This window comes from Amblyomma americanum, chromosome 3, assembly GCF_052857255.1.
Source record: "Amblyomma americanum isolate KBUSLIRL-KWMA chromosome 3, ASM5285725v1, whole genome shotgun sequence".
Classification (NCBI taxonomy): domain Eukaryota; kingdom Metazoa; phylum Arthropoda; class Arachnida; order Ixodida; family Ixodidae; genus Amblyomma; species Amblyomma americanum.
This window is the reverse complement of record NC_135499.1, coordinates 138,945,505-138,965,602: the sequence shown is the minus strand read 5'-3', so window position 1 is coordinate 138,965,602 and position 20,098 is coordinate 138,945,505. Positions and strand designations below refer to the sequence as shown.

The window sequence follows — 20,098 nt, the reverse complement described above, 5'->3', positions numbered from 1 at the left end:
GCGCTGACAACGCACAGCACACGGCCATCTTCTTTTCGTTTTTGCATTTCATGTCCATTGAAGCAGAGTCACCGCGTACGGGATCGAACCCGCGGCCTTGGCAACAGCAGCCGAAGGCCAAACACAGTCAGCCACCGCGGCGGGTACTTGCTTGTTGTGCTGGAAAGAGCTTGAACGATCCGTCGACATTGTGATTTACAGGTCCTGTCAGGGGGGGGAGGGGGGGGGGGGAATTTCTCGGCAAGTAAACGTTCTTGCTGGACTAGCTGGTGCCCGTTATAGGCAAAAAGTTAGCGCAGCACAAGGCATGCACCTACTGCCGACAATATAAAAAAGCGTTGCGCCTCCTCCCATGGTTGAAGAGTGCACGTTGTCGGGCAAGTCAGTCGCACATCGTTATGTAAGAGACTGCGCAACACATGAGCCCAAGGAGAGGCACAGAAGGTCTGTCTTTGTCCTTGACTGTCCTTGGGCTATTCTTTTTGCTTTCTTTCGCTTTATTATTTTTTTCGTTACAGAAAGCCGAAGCAAAAGCTAAAGGCTATAGTGCCTGACAAAATAATTTCGCTCCGAATGGAGTTCAGCGAGCAGGAATACGGACATATTAAAAGAGCATTCAATAAAAAAACAATTAAGAAATACATTTGTCGATGACCTAAATATTCCCACCAGACGTGATCACAAAAATATTTACAAGTAAACAAAAGAGAGAAAAAAAGGCGAACATGATATTGCTGATTGCTTTGCAATGACAAAACATCCGCAATATAATCAAAGTCAAACATGCCGTTATAGAAGACGTTACTAACGAAAATTAGTAATACCACAAAGCACAAATACATTTTCAGACGCAGCAAAGCAAAAGGAACAGCACAAAATTACGCCAATTCAAGGTCATGATTGAGCAATAGGGTTTTATAAAATGTTTGGTCATTGGTTGGTTCAAATTTACTAACTCATCAACACTATTCAACAATGAAGGTATCTAGAAGTCTGTATGCTGCCGGTCATAGTTCTTGTAATAGGTGTCCTTCTGTGTCCTCTGCGAAGAGAATACTGTAAACACGGCTCGGTGTTTGCTGTAGTGTAGAGCTTGTTGTTCTCTATATACTGCAAGAGATGGAAATAATAGACCTGGTTCATGTATGTGTTGCGCAGTCTCTTGCTCGTCCCGTGAGCCTCCCTTATGCTTGTCATGCGGTGCGCTAGTTACCTAGACATTTCTAGGCAGCTTTTGGCGAGAGTGGCTCTATTTTGCACGGTTATTCTTTGAACGTCTATCGTGCAAAACAAAAAAAAAGCCTCCTCCCCATCAAATAAAGTTGTTGTTGTTGTTGTTGCCTCAAAAATGATGGCATATTCCCACGGTGAAGGATTGGCCAGAGTTTGTTGCAAATCCAAACAGGAAAAACTCATCCAGGTTTATCTCAAGTGGCTCATAAATATGGAGGAATCTGAGAGAAAAAAAAAATCCCGAATTCTAAGATATCTTGAGGAAATCGAAATTAAAATCGAGAAGGTGTTGGTTGAATAATAAAATTTTAAAGAATTAATCAGAAAGAAAATAATTTTGAGAGGAAAGGAAAGCATCGAGAAGTTAACACAAAAATCTTCCGGTTTCAATAATATACTTATGAAGAAGCTGACACACCTGCCTAATGGCATGTCCTGCGACGGTTGCACCGAAGGAGAGGAGGACAGGAAGAGCAAACCGCAGCTCTAATTGAGCGAGTGGATTTTGCAAAAACTGAATTCTCACATTGTCTTGATGCGCAAGAACGTATGTTCCATGCGAATTTTAAATGTTCGAAATCCACTGTGCCAAGGATGGGCTCATTGCTCAGGTAATGGTGTATTTGGTAACGTTCATAACGGGACGTGGTCAGCAGGGTGAGGTTCGGAACGACATGGGCAACAGGCCCATTGATGGTTGATTTCGCTAAGAAATCGGCCATCGAATCTGAAGTAATGGCACAGTGCCCTGGGATCCACTGAAAACGCACCTCTTGGACATGACGTGGCACAAAGTACATTAGGGATCGGTACAAGAGACAAGTTGCCGAACTTTCTAGCGCTGCCAAGACTGAGAGGCAGTCCGAGACAATTATAACTTGAGAAATATTGCGAGAACTTTTTGAAGGGCCAAACCAATAGCGAGAAATTCCGCAGCTAAAATTGGTGTATAGTCAGGGACCCGGATAGCATAACTCCAATCTAGTGTGTGGGCATAAACACCTAGTGCTGCCTACAGTTACTTCGCCATTTCGTTTCCTAAAGACAAACAGTTTTCCAAAGCAATGCCGAGGGAGCGGAAACACCCCCCATCTTTCCAGTAAAATAAAGAGCGAGAGAAGAGAAAAAAAATTTAGTGGTTTTTGAGTAATGGAAATGGCGCAGTACCTGCACTTCTTTGTGGACACATCAACCGCACCATGAGGAAAAAGAGAAGGGTGTGAGTGAAAGGGAAGATCAAATAAGGTCTTCCCTTTAAAATTATTTTGTATTTTTTTCTTTCAGTTACACCTTTATCTTTTTCCTCAGGGTGCGATTGATGTGTCCACCAAGAAGCGACAGGTACTACGCCATTTCCATTCCTCAAAAACCACTAATTTTTGTCTCCCTTCTCTCGCTCTTTATTTCACTGGAAGGGTGGGGGCTGTTTGCGCTCCCTCGGCATTGCTTTCAAAAACTGTTTTTCTTTAGGAAAGGAAATGGCGCAGTAAATGTCTCACATCTCGGTGGACACCCGAAAGGCGCCAGAAGGGAAGAGAAAAAGGTTGGATGAAAAAAAAAAGAAAAAAAGGTGCCGTAGTGGAGGGCTCCGTGCCATTCAGCCCGAGAATATCATCATCATCATCTCCAGAATAATTTCGATCACCTGGGAATCTTTAACGTGCACTGACATCGCACAGCACACGGCCGCCTTAGCGTTTCGCCTCTATGGAAACGCGGCCGCCACGGCCGGTTTCGAACCCGGGAACTCCGGATCAGTGGCCGAGCGCCCTAAACATTGAACCATCGCGGCGGGACGTTCCCTCGAGTCCTGAACACGGGTTCTCTGCGACGTGTGTGTACTCACAAGGACGCTGGTGGCGCAGTTGGCGAGGACGCCGTAGACGACGTGTGTGTGTCCGGTGACCCATCCGACGTCTGCCGAGCAGAAGAAGACGTCCTCGGGCCGGAAGTCGAAGGTGTAGTAGATGGTGGACAGCGCGTACAGCAGGTAGCCTGCCGTCGTGTGGATCACCCCTTTCGGTCGGCCCGTGGACCCGCTGCGAAATAACGCATGGTGCACCGATGAGGCGGTTGGAAGTGAGCCATAAAGCGTTCAATTTGGAGTCTATACTTCATTGCGAGTGCTGTACTGTGACACCAGCTGCACCAGTTCGTACGCACTCTCAGCCCGAATTGGACATAATGGGGCCAAATTCATCATTTAATCCCCATTATGAACGGTTAGTGCATGGGAGGGCTAACCGGGTCTTATTTCCTTTTGCGTTTAGTCCCTAAAATAATCGTTGGTCTTCTAGGTGCGGCAACGCAGTTAGTCCCAAGTGGATCAAGCATCTTTTTAGACCTTTTTAGTTCGGTTTTAGTCCTTTCTGGCTTTAAAAAAAACGACCATGAATTCGGGACAGCGCCAAACAGTGCCGCTAAGCTGCCGACCTATGGTGCTGAAATGGGAAGTATCTACTCTTATAGACAACAGCCTTGATTTTCTCAGCTGATTTAGGTTGTTCGAGAAAATGAACTGAGAAATTTTCTTGGCTGATATTGGTTTTTTGGTGACCTTCTAGAGCGCCTGAAGGCAGCGACGCGCCGGTGTTCGATCAAAGATTTGCTTCCACGCCCTTTAAAGTTTTAAAAATGTAAGTGTAAGAAAACGGAAAAGACAGTGTTTTGGGAGACTAAATTTTGATTTGTCTAGAATCTACGGCTCCGATCGGTTTTTGCCAGAGGAAACAGAGAGAGGAGGGACTCAGATTTCTACTCTTCAAGGTTTTAAAATGGATGGAAATCTTGCGCACATGCCAAACATGGACAAGAAAGAGGACACACACAGGCGCGAACCAAACAAAGCCTTGACTGCTGGAGGCTGGAAGCCTTCACGACTGCAGAAATTTAGAGACCGCGCTTGGCCCGGAGCATTCGGGGCAAGAGCAGTGATGACACACGGATCTAGATGAAAACATAAAAAAGAGCCCGATGTATTAGAAATGTGGTTCAGCAACTTTGCGTTTTGGGCGAATTAGTTGTTCATAATGGATGGAAATTTAGCGCACATGCCAAACATGGACAAGAAAGGGGACACACAGGCACAAACCAAAGCCTCCGACCGGCAAGGCTTTGTTTGGTTCGTTTTGTTTGTGTGTCCCCTTTCTTGTCCATGTTTGGCATGTGCGCAAAATTTCCATTCATTATGAACAACCAACTCGCCCAAAACGCAACGATGCTGAACTTCAAGGTTTTGTTTGCCAGAACGAAAAAAAGTGTTCAAAATCGACATCTTCAGAACACAGCCCTCTAATGTCGCGCAGCACGGTTAACAGCCAACCAGTCCGCCGTTCCTTATTCGTTGCTGTTTGGCGGAGTGATCGAAAGATTCTACTTCCGATCCACCAGAAAATGTGATTTATTCTCAACTGTTGCCACAATTTTGTCTTTTCTTATGATGTCAGCGCGCTATTTTTCAAATTTACAGCATGCGCCACCTGGGGGTAGCCAGGAAAATTGGAACTACTTGTACTGAATTCCTGGTAGGGTAGGGAGTGTTAAAGGGAAAGAGGAAAGAGAAGGATTGAGTAAGAAGCAAGGACGCCTTGTAATAACTCTATGTAAGGTTTGGGAACGCAAGTCACACAGTTGAGTCTGCAACTGCCAACTTTGCCGTAAAGCTGTCTTTTCCTGTGCATGAAAATGCTTTGTCACGAAGCCGACCTAACAAGTGGTAAATGGTTGATGATTGACCGAAGGAGCCAATTAGAATATTTGGTTCCAGCGTGAATGTAAGCTTGCCTACTTAGCCGAGGCAAAGCAGAGAGAGATGATGGTGAGATGGAGAGGGAAAGCTGTAGAACAGAAGCAGACGCGACGTCATGTTGATCGCTCCACAACCAGCAACGTACGTTAAAGAGCTACAATGTTAGAGCAATGTTACAGCTCTCAGCAATGCAGCAGAAAGCTATCAAAGCTGGGAGGTGAACAAGACCAACAAAATCAAGCCACGATGATAAAGAATCGCATGATGCTTCTGCTAATGGATGCAAAAGAACTAGGTAGCATGAAAGCTGGCAAGGAGCAAAGGGCCGCTAATTATGAGCCTGAACACAGCAAGCAGAAACGTTGACAGACGAGAAGAAACGGACAGGACAATGCTTCGACCTGAACTAAGGTTTGTTACAGTTGCATAATGCATTCTGCTTCGGTCACCCAAAAGCTCACCTGTCTGTGTTGAATAATTATAGGATGCCGCGTTGCGTTAAGTGAAGGCTGCAAAAGTGCACACTGTGAAGAGAATTCTCTCTCGTGGAAGCAACAAGCCTCCATTCAAAGATGCTCCTCTTGGGAACAGTACGTACTGCAAATAACTAATACGCCTGTATAAAACTATCACATATGCGACCAATCTTAGACCATACTGAGTTGCATTTCAAATCGTGTTGATTAAAAAAATTCCTTGAGCTTTCCTCACAGCTTTTCATACACATCAAACACTTTTTTTTTCTGGCAAGAACCATACGAAATACTTGCATAGTTCATTTTTCACTTAGCCTGGGCTAAGCTTGCTCTCTAAATGAATAGTCAGCCAGCCAGCCAGCATAGTTACGGTATCGTCGCCTGTGCCAAGAGACTGAAAACGTACCTTGTGTAGAGAAGGAACAGCGGGTCTTCGGCCTCCACCCAGACCACGTCGCAGTCACTGCCCTGGCGGCTCATTTCATCGTGCCACCACGAGTAGACGTCTTCGGTGCCTTCCTCCTAGACGAGGTGCGAGTACTCCGATTGAGAAGGGTGCACATCTCGTGCGCATGCACAAGGTGTAGTGCGAACATTCCTAAACTATGCGCAGAAAACAAGGAACTTTTGCTTCTTTCCATTTACTTTTGCTGAGATGAGTATACGCGGCGAGAGCTGCCTTCTGTTGGCAGTGAACGCTCTAGTTGGATTCGTAGTTCGTTATCATCGTTGCTTCTTGACATGCAGAATGGAAAAATATCTGGACGTATTTTTTTTTATGCTTAAGTTTCGAAAAGTGTTGGGAAGCAACATCGGCTCGACTCATCGTATGGTTCTCAACCCACGCCATGCACATGCCAGGTTCACAGCTCCGATGAAAGTTACGCGATGTGGACAGTGATTGGCAGGCGCGAGGAGGCTACACGAATTCGGTCCCTGGCGGTGATGAGGCGTCCACTTTATTTTTCTTTTCTCTCTCCGGTTTCTTCCTAGGCAGTGAGGTTTAGTTCTCATTTCGTTCTCATTTAGTACTGCTATTAAATAAATACAGCAATGTGCGGGAGCTTTCGGCGGTGCTTATGATGGTCAGCACATCTAGCTACCTCACCATGAGGGCGAACAGCTAGGGGTGGGTTAGGTGAGTGGCAGGTCGCAGTGAAACATCTGGTCGGCACTAAAATAGCCAGTTCGGCGGCCTTCTGATAGTTAGTGATAGTTGAGCGCCGCGTTGTTTACTGGACGCTTGCGGGAACAGTGCGCAACTTCAGTTGACCGTAACTTGGACGTTTGATAAAGTTTCCTTTCTCGCTCTCTCTCTCCCTCCCTCTTCAAACAAACAAAAGAAACCTCTACGCATGCTGTGAAATGGAGTGAAGTAGATTAAAAAAGATATAAAGTAGTGCAAGATTATAATTATCAGTTCGTTGGAGGCGCAGTTCAGTTAACTAGTGCAATGCTTGACGTCAGGCGCGGGGGAAAAATTCAGACAGGGTAGGTGTTAGCTGTCATCAGAGATGTTTAGCGATTTCGTGAACTGGTGAAGTTCTCTGCTGATAGTTAACTCTGCTCCTGACCATATTGCGGTCGTTCGTCGCGCTTGGTGAAGCTGTAGAGTGAACAAGAAGACAAGCACCAATGTGGTTAACGGGCCGGTTTTGCTGTTTCTTTAAATCTATTTACCTCACTGTCCACGTATTCTGGGATGCCAAATAACTACTCCCCAGTCTGATTAAGCCTCTGGGCAGTGCTTTAAAGCGAGATTCTGGTTTTTTGATTCGTACTTCGAAGCAAAATACCATAGAAAGTTAGGCGCGATAACTAGTTGACGCAATAACTAGTTCCTGCTGGCAGCCTGCCACTTTACCCGCGTCTAACCTATTCCGACTGCGCCTTTCGGCTTCCAAATGGCTTCGAGCTTCGAATTTCTGGAATCTAACGCTGAAGGCCACGCGTTGCATTCCGGGAACACAAGCGACGCAGCGACAAGCCCGCCGCGCTGCCAGCATGCTGCCAGGCTGTGACGTGTGCCAGCTGCCCAAAGTGAAGACAGCTGCAGATGTTCGTGACGTGTCGCGCCAAGTCAGCGTCAGATAGAGGGGGCCTTGCGCGCGGGCGGGCTCGAGCGCTGCTTTACTCTGATTGCATTGCAGACGTCTTGTTTTTTTTTTCAGGGCTCTTGACAACTGTCAATTTCCCTCTCCCTGGCTTGCACCTGGCGCAGCGCATGATGTGTCTTATTATTACTGTTTATTTTTTGTTCAGTGCGACATCCGTGCCCACATCGTCGGCCCCTGTTTGATCGTAGAATTGCTCGGAAAGTTCACAACAATCCCTCTATTTTTCAAAGCACGTCGAAAAGAAAAAAATACCCGGGAAAGATGGCGAAGCACGCCGTCTGTGCCCGACAGGGTTAAAATTCTCCAAACTGACTGTGTAAGTGCGGGTTGATATACATTTGATTAATTTATCAGTCGAGTGATCGCGTGCACTACCCACATTGCAGGAGACATTCGTTATATTGACCTAAAGGTCAAACCAGCTGAATGGTTGCTGCGCGAAGTAGCGCTTTCGTGAAGTAATGAAGCGGTGCTTTCGCGCCAAAATTTGTTCGCCCATTTGTCGTTCTATATATCGCTAGTAAGCAGGTGATCTCTACCAGCTATCAGTGCACTTGCGGAATAGGGACGAAGACTGGCGTATAGGAGAGTGTAAGGAAAGGTAGTAGGGGAAAGCTTTATTTGCCGAAACTGCCTGATCTGGCTGGCACTGCCGTAAAGGAGGCGACGCGTGCGTCATAAGAAGTATTCATATGCCGTGAAGCGCATTGCATCCACTTTCAATTGATTCGCTTTCGTGCAAACGGCTCCAATTCGCCTAGGAACCAGACTTCATTTAGTCTACCCTACCAGCGGGGAGGCATCGAGATCGCAAAGTAGTGTAAACGCGATGAACGTCGACTGTGGAGTGAGGAATTGCCAAACGGCATGTGCGCAAGCCCGCGTGCGCCGCATGCACCTGTATTTATATGCGGCGCAATATTTCTATGCTGTGGCCCGCGACGCAAGTGACCGATTCATCTTGCGATCTCGTAGCCGGCGCCAGATCTGACCGCAGCTATGCGCGACTGGTCATTGATACCAATTAATTACGTTGCGTTCTTTATTCATTGTTAATGAATAAAAAAGGCGAGCGACCTCTTGACTCGCACATATTTATGTATTTTTTACCGGGGATGCTTCGCTCCCACCAACGCAGATGTTGGACTCGAAGCGAAAGGCTGGAGATTTTAAATACGTAGCGCAGGAGAGAGCCGCTTTTTAACGCGATAGCGTTAAGGGTCCTGTGTCGCCGGAAAGCCGGTGTCATCGGCGTCGGCGGCGTTGGCCGTGAGCGAAAAAACCCTCCTCCTCCTCCTCGCAATGTACGCCACTGCCCCAACAGATAGCGCGCGACGGCAGAGCCTCCCGCTCGTTCCGTTCGGGCGCAGTAGGGCAGGGCGGGCACGCAGGAATCACGCTGTGAGCGGCGAACAACGCAGCGCACATCCAAAGCGCGTTCACCACGAAGTTTGCGGCTTGCTGCCCGTTCGTTCAGCGCGGAAGCTATGCTGGCGTTCGTGGCATCGGGTTTGTCGAGAACGATGTGCCGACGGACTACGACTGCCGTTCTTGTTTTGGAATTCGAATCCCGCGCGTTTCGGCAAGGCGCCAGGCAGCGCTTCTATGTGGTTTGCCGCTCCGCGCGTCCGTTTCACCGTACGTAGCAGAGCGATTTTTCTAACGGGCAGGGCGTCGCGCCGAACGGGCGGTGGCGTTCCGTGGACTCCCTGGCAGTGCTGCAACACGCTGTTGCGTTCCACTCTTAAAGGCGAAGCTTTAGCGTCCTCCAATTTTTTTATGCTTCGCTGCGAAGGCCAGTGCGGCTGTGTTAGTCGAGAGGTCGAGATACAGACTAGAATACCTCCCACACTCTTTTGCGAGATCTAGCTGATAGGAGAGATTACGGCGGGTCATTCTTAAATCATAAATAAATAGCGGGTAGCGTACACTAATTCTGAAGTAATTCATCATATTCATCATAAGCCTGACTACGCCCACTGCAGGACAAGGGCCTCTTCCATGTCTCTACAATTAATCCTGTCCTTTGCCAACTGGGGCCAGCGTATACCCGCAAACTTCTTAATCTCATCCGCCCACCTAACTTTCTGCCACCTCCTGCTACGCTTATTCTTAAGTATTCACGAGTGGTTAGAAGTCGCGGTAATAAATTGCAGTGAGACATACAGACTGGGAGTTAGTATTTAGTTATATTGTGTTTATTGTCGCGCAAACTAATGCGGCTGTTATGCTCCAAACGCAGAGCTGAAACACGTTGAAGGTAGTGCAGCGTGTGCACCAACGTCAACCCCAGAACGACGAAATGGCAGCTAGAATCTGTGAAATTGTCGGATCAACATTTAAAAATGTAAATAAATTGTTTTGATGCGTTATTTCAGTGTCAAAGTGTGGAAGAAGTCGGAATTAAAAACAAAGCAGACAAGAAATACAACGCCCAGGAGAACCGCTGGTATAATCCGCGGAAAGGATACTCTAAATACCCCCTTCTCCCCCTCTCCTATGAATAAGTTCTTCCATGCAGTAAGTGCAAGGGCAGGAGTATTTCATGGCGATGCCCGAATGAAGAGACTAAAGATGGAATGGATTTTACGTTGCGCCCCAATGCCAGCTTTGTACAAGATATGAAGGTGTTGAACAAGCTGATGTGAAGAGACCACAGAACCGCGAGGTACAGATTTAAAACAAGAACGGAGAAAAGCTGTAATACAGAAGCCGTTAACGAGCTAGGGGTAAGGAGAAATGCGAAGCAGTTCAGGGTCTTTTCGTAAACAGAATTTCAGTCTTAGCCAAAAAAATTCGAGCATAATGAAGCGACAATGAAAGCCAATCTGGCCAGGGATAGGGTGCGCTGAACAAGAAAGCTAGATATTCAGAAAAGGCGCAGAAAAACTCGTCCAGAAAACAAAATATCTCAAGAAAACGACAAAAATCAAAGTTCTCCAGATATATGGTAGAGCTAGAGTAGTAATCAGACTTGATCTGTAAACGGGTTGTAAGCGACATCCAGAAGAGTAGAGTGGAGAAGACTGAGGAAGCACTTAACACGGACAAAGCTTGAAAGCAGCAATGAAGAAACTATAGCCTCTGGAAGAAACAAAGAGTTCCAGTAAAAGTCAGAGAGGACAATATTACGAACAATGGGATCAAGACGGTTAAAACGTAGACGGAGATTTCTTCACTCAACTGTTCGCTTGCCATACCAAGCCGAGAGGTAATCTAGGAAATATTAGCGCTGATAATACAGAAAGTCTTTTTGGGACCAAATCAAAATGTGAAAAAAAATTGAAAATTGGTTTTTGGGGAAAGGAAATGGCGCAGTATCTGTCTCACATCTCGGCGGACACCTGAATCGCGCCGTAAGAGAAGGGATCAAGGAGGGTCTGAAAGAAGAAAGGAAGAAAGAGGTACCGTATTGGAGGGCTCCGGAATAATTTCGACCACCTGGGGGATCTTTAACGTGCACTGACATCCCACAGCACACGGGCACTTTAGTGTTTCGCCTCCATCGAAACGCGGCCTCCTCGGTCGGGTTCGAACCCGGGAACTCCGGATCAGTAGCCGAGCGGCCTAGCCAACGTAAGGAAGCAATGAAAAGGGCAAGTGGCTAGTGACTATCTGATGGATTCCTGATGAATTCCTGGCGGACAGCGGACATAGAGTGTTCGAAAAGATTGCGAACTCTGTATACACTCTGTCTTGTATGCTTCTGTCACACGGACACTTTCTATCGCAAGCGAGCCCGATTCCAGCTGAAGTTCCGAACACTGGACAAGTAACAGTGGCATAAAAAAGAGGTGATGTGAGAAAGCTAAAACAAAAGAAAATCCGTAGCTTGTGCATTGTATACAAGACACTTACAAGCGGAATAGTTGCTAAATCAGTGCAATCCTAGACTGCAGCCAATCAAGGAAACAAATGGCTTTCCAGAAGGAGTACTTGAAAGAGGTCACATTCATGTAATCGATGTAATGACTTGTCGGTGTCTTTTCTTTGTCCCTTGTGTTATTTAGCGCTAGCTACAATGTCGCAGCCAGTTAAAGTACAAAGTCCAGCTTTTATGGTCTTGATAGCTTATGCATAAAATTATTAAATATTGTGGAAAAAGCAGCGGTCATGCACGAATTACGTAACATAGAAGGTTGCTAAAGAATACATAACCAGCCTATTATTCACTGATAATGATGCCAAGTTGAGGTACAACAATCATCTTGAACATTAATCTGAATATGAAAAGTGAAATTTAGAACGTATTAGCCAAGTGCAACAAATGCCAGCCGATACTATAATAAAGCATTAGAAATATTTAAAGAGCGCACATATCTAAGCCAAATAACCCCAGCACAATTAGTGAATTAGAGGGAAAATAGCGGGAGGTTATGAATCGGGCACAGTTCATTTGGACGCCACTCCTAAAGGAATACCAGCTTACCGATATTCCCAACATTGAATATATATATATATATATATATATATATATATATATATATATATATATATATATATATATATATATATGACTTATCTATCTTACCAGTACTCAAATAAGAGGCCTAACCTATGAAGCAAACTAGGAAACTAGGAACGAAAGGCCAGACATGAGTCCTAGAGCAACGCAGCTGGTTACCGGGTGGGGAATAATCATGAATGTAGCGCTAGGAGACAGAACAAAAACATGGACTTGGGGCCGTCCTCGAGGTAAGGGCACTGTGGCTTAAATTAGAGAGAGAAAGTGGACACGTGAGGAGAACGTAGTGAGGGGAATCCGGTAAAGAGATGAAATTAAGAGCTTAGAAAATCTGCTCGAACAGCGAGGCATAGGCTGACGGAGCTGACGCTTGACGAGATTAAGTGTAGAACATTAGGAGAAGCCTTTGTCCTGCATTGAACTCCAATTCGGCTGATTAAAAGAATGATGACCACGAACAAAAGGTACATTATCAAATCATCGCAATAGTTTAATAAAATTATGATGTGATCAACGCCATTTATTATGTTGTTTCAAGGTTCTAACATCTTCCGCGGAAGCTACAGTATCGCCTTAACCACTGACGTCGTCAGTGCTAAAAGCGAACGGCAACTTCAAGCAGTTCTTTTTGTCAAATAAAGCCCAATATTGTGAAGAAAAATAGGTTGTAGTTTTCAAGAAAGTACGGCACTGCGCGTGCGCACAAGCGAGAGCGGGATTATTATTAAGCTTCATCCGATTTTACCACCCACGGCTGCGCTTAAGCCTAACGCAGGTGGACGCACCTAATGGATCCAACACGTTACGGGCTTACCTTCCTTTCAGACATTTCTGCAGCGTGCGGATTACGTAGAAGCAGAAATCGCGTTAGCTGGAGTTCCGTCATGGTTTTTAGATACTATCGTAAAGCAGGCAGAGCGTTCTTACGTAGACAGCCTGTTGAAGGTTTTAGTAGCGAAACGGTTAAGGTCATCTGATTGTTGCCTGAGACGGGAAAATAACGGAAAGAAAGATAAAGCAAAAAGCAAAACAAAAAATAAACTTAGTAGCACTATTCCTACTGCTCAGAAGGGGTGCACTGCTAATAAAGGAAAATCGATACAAAAAACAACGCAAGCAGACAAAGTGAAGCATTTTAACACGATTGACATATATAGGAAGCCTGAAGTAGTGTTCCTACTGTAATGAAACCGTTGTAACTCACGTAACTCAGGGATGTGGAGACCAAGGAGTTAATTCATGTTTATTTCACAGAGGAAAACCGAAGCGTAGTTTGTGGTTTTTCATTTCACGAAGATGATAGTATGATTTAACAGTAACTTGAAAACTAAATAGACAACTGCAGGGCGCTGCACTATCATGCAGCTGCGCTGAAAAAAACACTGTCGTCCCTATCAACGGATGCGTTCCATATGTCGTGGATAGCAAGTTGTAACCATCCAGCTAGGCGGGGACTTTCTAAACGAAGGCCATTTTGGGATAAGTCGTGTCGCTAGTCAGCAGAGGCGGCCGCGCATAGACTTACACACGCACCACCACTAAGCGGCACAATAAGCGGCGATAATGGGCAAGCGTTCAGAACTGACATGTAGTACATGCAGCGTCAAAAGTTCCAAGGCCACGCGGTCAGCTTTTCAGCAGTATACTCTGGAACCTAAAACGCCTATAACACTACCAAGGTTTTCTGTGGTGAGTATGATGCTTCTGAGACCCCGTAAAGAGATTCTGAGGTTCTGGGCAGTCGTAAATGCTCCACTACTCGTCTCAAAAACAGACCCTACGACCTAAGAACTTTTGACGCACCCTGTACGCTGCCTATCAAGTGACATAAGCTTGCGTCTGAGCCGACAGGCGCTCGAACATTTGAGTTTATTGCGACTGTTGCTTCCGATATCTGTGTGCTGAATTCGTAGTGTGAGCGCAGTGTTGCAGAACACCCGCTAACCAGTTCTGTGCGCCTCATGCCTCATGCTTGTAAATGAGAAGCATGCTAATCTAGAAGCCTGGAGCATAGTACTTGTTCAGCTAGGTGTATCTTAAACCTGGGAAACTTGGGGGCTACTCATCCGGACACGATGCAAGGCAGTCTGGGCGCATCTGCTTTTGTTCCATCTACTGTCCTTTGTGTTCTTCTGATGTTCCTGAAGTCTATTCACGTTGTCGTACAGTATTACCGGACACTCACGATTTCGAGAGATTCTTTCGAGCAGCCATTGAGCAGGTTGCCACCCGAGCGCAGGTCGCTTGAGAGGAGGTGGCGGAGGACTATGCACGACTCGACGGCGTGGTTTCTGCGGAGAAATTTTAAAGAACACTTTTTAGAGAAACAGGCGGCAGTACAACGCAAGCAAGGCAGGCTTTATATGCAGGAACCGCGAACTATTGCAGTACCCAAATGGTGGGAAGTTTTCACTAGGTCGGTTTTTCCCAGCAAAAAAATACAAAAAAGAAAAGAAGGACACTGACGGGTGCCCTTGCGACAGAACGTGCTCTATAATATAAGTTTTTCCCCATTTTTCACGCAACATGTAAACATAGTAACGTCCTGCTATGATCTCGCCATCACACTTTATTGTTTGGAAATAATTCGCTAAGAAGCTGAGTAGATACCTAATTAAACAAACAAGTAGGTGAAGCACACTAAAAGACTTTTAAGAACATCTGTTGTTATCGTTTCGTTAATCGCGAATGTTATTCTCAAAAACTGGACAATTTTGTAATTGCCGACTTGACGTTTTTGTCTCCTGCTACGGTAAAAAAAAAATTAGACAGGTTGGTAACTGCTGGACTTTTGGGATTGAAAAAAGGAAAATAGTATGAAAAATAGGGCACTGTGCTCTGCACTATGAAGTCCGCGGCTGCCGCCGTCCACCTGCGGCCGATTTCGAGCGGTGTCACACTATGTCAGGCACGCTTCTACCGACTTAATACTGGAAATTAAAAGCTGCTTCATTTTTAGTTCTGGGAAATGTCGCGTTCAGACACGAAGGCCACGAGAAAATGGGAAGGCGACCTGTGAGGCAGTCGACGCGCGCGACACGTACCCCCCCCCCCCCCCCACCCCACCCCCCACACACACACACGCACACTTTTTTTTTTACCGCAGAAACATCGTGTAATTTTGACTGTGACGGTTTTGTGAGCCCTTGAGAATATAGCCTTAAATTGCATTCCACTACTCGCAAAAGATCATAGAGCTCTGCCGTGTCAACCTATTGCGCACCGTGTAGCGTTGCAGTTACCCTCTACTCGTCGTCACTAGGTCGAACAGTCCCATTATAGGTCGTCAGCTGTTGCCTTTTGAAGCGAAAGCTTCACTGCGCTACGTTTTCAAGAGGGAAGAGTGAGTGCGGTCACGTTACAGGCCTTACGTGGTGTCACGTGGCAGGTCATGTGACCTGCTGACGTCATCACAATCTGCCCACCGTGGCAGGTGGCAGCTGCCTCATCGGGCATTTTGTCGACGCTTTACAGACAATCGTTCGGCTGTGTGTGTGGTGGCGTTAGTGAACGTAGCCATGCAAAGGAAGGTTTCGCTTCTAACCAGGGTTAACCAAAGTTTAAGCCACAGCTAACTTTTTTTTTTGCAAAACGTAACAAATTAAGGCGGTCCTATCCGAGCACAATGCCATTCTCGTTAACCATTTCTTTTGTGTTTCAAGCAATTGAATGAGGACCTAAATTCATTGAGCCAGTGTTTGATCACGCTCACTGTTATCAGATGTCATTAGATATATGTGCCGAGAAAGGCACCCCTTTATGCGTTAAAAATAAGAGCGCATGTCAATATTAAAGAATGTGTCTAGTATAATGTTTCTTCTAGAACCTTCTTTGATTGCAGTAGGCCTTCAAAATGGGAAAAAAATAAACACTACAACAACAACACGGGTGGACAGAGAGATAACAACATTAGCACTTGTTGTTGTTGATTGTTCTTATTAATGTGTTAGCATTTGAAGGGTCTGTGCAAGCGAAATTGGAAACGACCATCTGTCCAACGATATATGAGACAGATACTGCGCCTTTTCCTTTACCCCAAAACCAATTATAATTATATATAACGACCATCTGTCAGTATCCTCTGGCAAGTGGCGCACCTGCCACTTATATATCGAGCCTTAGTGTGCCACTTCGTATATAGCGAACTTTAGTGTGTTGATATCGTATACACGGAAGCTAAGTATACCACCTTGGACACAATGAACTTTCCTGTGTTAACCTCGGACAACGAAATTTCTTGTGTTACCTCCGATATAGCAGTATGCCACCTTGAATATAACGAACATTCGTGTCTGTGGCTCGGACGTAAAGAACTTAGCGTGTTGACCTCGTATTTAAGGAACCTTAGTGTTCCACTTCGGATATAACCAACTTTAGCGTCTCAACCTCGTTAATAACGAGCGTTTGGCTGCTACCGCATTCAAACGAACAAACGAGGATCGCCCAAGAGTTTTTTTTTCTGTCCGTATCGCCTTCGGTCTGTTTCATTAATATTCGTATTATCGGCTCTTAACCTACTCGACTAATTCGCCTCAGCAGCCGAAACTTTCATTTTTATTAGGAACACGACGGCAAGCATTTCCTTGCGTGTTTTGTCCTCCACTTTGTCTTTGTTATGCTTTTCTAAGTAAAAGTTTCCACTCTAGAACCGATTTACATGCGGCGACAGCTTTAAATTGAAATATAATATATGTGTTACCTACATTTACAAAAATGTGTCTAGAGCCTACAACTTGGCTATGCGGGATTAGTTTATTGCACGAGGATTTGTTGCAAGCACAGTAGCAAAACTATACTCTTGAAGTGCTGAAAGGGCACTGGCCTTCTGGACCAGGATTAGCCTTGCCTTGTTATTGAGAGACAAATGCGCGATGCGCTTGCCAACCTACAGAGTGCAAGGATAATCCCGCCTGCACAGTACGCGGACATTTTCGCATCCATCGGTATGCAGTGGGCGTCGAACCTGCAACCCCTTTACCAAGTGGCAAAGCTCCAGGGCTGCTGAGCTTTTGGGGACACTAGAGCTACTTTTTCCTTAAGCGCTATAGAAAGAGCTCGGCGATAGTTTCTTACTTTTGGCGGCACAGTGAAATAGCCTCGTCGGCGATCGGCTTGAGCAGTATGAGCTTCTTGCCCCTCCAACTTCCGTCTGCAAGGCAAATAAAACGACGGGCGGATCAGAATAACAATCCAGCTGCTCCTCGCAGCTGTCGCACCTTCGGCCGTTTTACGCCGCTGTCTTTGAAGGAAAGGAGTGAGGAGAACCGGGAAGCTCGTTAGTGGATTTAGAGAGTAAACGCTTCCTTGACGGTCGCACACTGGCATCACGCCACGAGGCGGCGGTCTTGGCTACGCCTGGACGCCAGCGGCGGTGCCTTACTGCCTGCTTTCCTTGTTTGCTTGCCGCAGGCAGCAGCTGTGGGGAAGCTGCTGGCTGCGATACAGAGATGTACGCGGGTTGCAATACAGAGGTTTACGCCTCGCCGTCCTCGCCGTTGAAGACGCTGCCTTAGTTGGTTCGGTCGAAGACGTGAAAAAAAAAAAAACACAGGCTGTCATGCCATGTGGGAAGAAGAATCCGCTTTAGCAGTATTGGTTCTTCATTTCGCTTCTACAGTTAACGTCTTTCTTGCTTCTTTGAATTGTATTTGGCCGTCGATTGTTCGTGGCGGTATTACGTGGGTTTCACGGGGGTGGAGGCGTCTGGAGGGCAGAAATGAGCGGATGGGTGGAAGGAAGGGCCTTCTGGAGGGTGCGGCTGCGTAGTTTGGTGGTGGTGGGTGGATGATTATGGAGGGTGAAGATTGGTGGAGGTCAAAGGGGGTGGGTAGAAGGCGGAGAGGGTGGTGGCGGTGTCACCCAACAGACGGTGAGCGGATTTTGCCAATGTGAGGGTTGTAATGCTAACGCAGTAAAAATAATAAAAGAAGCTAAAAAACTTTTAACGTATTTCTGGTCTTATATAACGATTCTTTATCTTCGATTTTATTCAATCCTTATCGTCCGCCGCGTCGAGTGGTCGGTTCCGGGTTTGGTAAAGGCACAGCGTCGCTCGGGCCAATGAGGGAGCGCGAAAAGAATAAGTATAGAATGAAATGCGAATAGATATTCTTATTTTAATGTTTAAGGAGATCTACTGAGATGAGGAATAAGATATGAAATAAGGGAGTAATTAGCCCCAGCGTATGTATTTGGTATGAAAAAAATTATTGATAATTTTCCGGATAACTTATTACAGTAAGTTTATTGACACACATTTATTTTTCTGAATTTAGATTCTGCGATACCACAGTTGGGATACCACAGCCCTGCAGAAATACCACGAGAGTCCTCGGCTGCCATTATGCTCCGTTGAGCTCCTAGGAAGGGATCGGAACCACTTACCGGCCGTGACTAGTATCCGCGACTGCGTGTCGTACATCCTTTGCGCTAGTGACTCAGCTGAGTAACCTGCAAACTGAGATGGAGAAAAATAGAGAAATCAGGTAAGAATAATGACCTGGGTAAAGCAGGGAAGCTGGCATCTATGTTCAGAATTGACAGATAAGCTGAAAGTGCACACCAGAGATTATCGAAGCTGTGCAGACTATTCACTTGGCTGGCGTGTGCGTGAGCGCTTTAGCGAGTGATTTTACTGAAAAATACATTTTTATTTGCGCAATAGGAGGTTATATCAAGATGTCTTCGAAGTTGTTTGTGATTCCTTGCATTATTTATTCTTGCTTCTTTTTTCTCCCTCAAGCGGGTGTTTCAAACGCCCGTCGTCTTTTGACCCAATCCATTGGTTGGCGTTACCTTTTTCTGCTGAAATGAACTGACTACCCGACCAAACGATATTTCGTGAAACCTTAGATTTCAAGGGAGTTTTTGCTTTAAAATCTTTACATGCGTGAATGTTTGGAAATGAAATTAAATTTTCGTTCAAATTATACTTTCCTTCGCGCTAGTTTTTTTTTTCTTTTTGGTGGTCCTGTCATTTCACTTGTATAAGTTATGAATAATGTTATACTTCAAGCCCAGCAGCATACGGGGCTGATATCTCTGTCGCGGCTTCGAAGAAACCTATCATGAGGCGCCTTCTTCTGACGCGAGACGAGTGCTGAGAAGAATGGCGATAACAAACTTATAGCACTTGTCCAAGCACTTGTCACGTGCTGAGAGCATAACAATGCGCCTCACACACACACACACACAGTGAAATCGCAGTGAAGCGTTTTAAGCATGTTAACGTCATCCAGAACGATTTGTATCCTTTGCGAGGTTGGCTTTGCGCAGACATGCAACCGATAGGGTACGAGGAAACGGTCTAATCCTGTTCAAATGCGTCGCTGCTCGCACTTCGCTGGATTCCGCTTAAATATCAACGCGCCTTTCGCAATACGCTTGCGAACGTTCGCTCTGTATGTTTGGCGCGCTGCTGGCTTAATTCACAGGTATTAAAATAACTTGCGGGATAAATAGACTACATGCCTTCGACCAGCCGAGAACTACCAATTTCTGCTTTTGACTGTAGTTAATATATACCTCTCCTTTCAGTTTCGTGAATGCAGTATCTTACGTTGAACGTTTTCTCTTTCAGCTGCAACGCTCGACGACAATTGTGCAGCTGTCAGCTAGGAACATCACTTGTTATTAACGTCAAAATGCTGTAATTTGATTTTGTCAAATTTTCGCCCCCTTTTATAATTTTTGGCGCTAGCGACGCATTTTATTTGTTTTTCCTGAGATTCTATTTGTTTTTCCTGTTTTTCTCCGACGCCATTTAGACCAGCGGAGCTCCCCCGCACATGAAACTACCACCGCAACAGACAGTATGAGAGACCTGAAGCGTTCCTGCGCGAATACGTCAGCTCTCTGTATAGGTTTATGCTATTTCCATTAGTTGTTTGGTCCGCACTGAATAGCGTAGGTAGCATTGCGTTAGCACTGCATACTGCGTTGCATTGACTGCCCACGTGCCTGTCTGTTTTTTTCGCTGTAATGAAGGGTATTCAACTCCGCGCGATGCCTTTCTTCTTTTCTTTCTTTCGGCGACTGTAATATGAAAGCCGCCGCACGG

The 20,098-nt window shown here is 45.8% G+C and overlaps 1 protein-coding gene across 1 annotated transcript in view; it reads right to left on the bottom strand.

Annotated features, from left to right (window-relative positions):
- Window positions 1-20,098, bottom strand: part of LOC144124992 (acetyl-coenzyme A synthetase-like) — a 67,833-nt gene that overhangs the window by 18,886 nt on the left and 28,849 nt on the right. The window contains exons 4-8 of the mRNA XM_077657995.1: window positions 18,424-18,496; window positions 17,113-17,188; window positions 14,225-14,330; window positions 5,864-5,979; window positions 3,080-3,272 (exon numbers count right to left, since the gene is read on the bottom strand). Of these exons, the coding sequence (XP_077514121.1) occupies window positions 3,080-3,272; window positions 5,864-5,979; window positions 14,225-14,330; window positions 17,113-17,188; window positions 18,424-18,496 (564 nt within the window). The remainder of the gene's footprint in view (window positions 1-3,079; window positions 3,273-5,863; window positions 5,980-14,224; window positions 14,331-17,112; window positions 17,189-18,423; window positions 18,497-20,098) is intronic.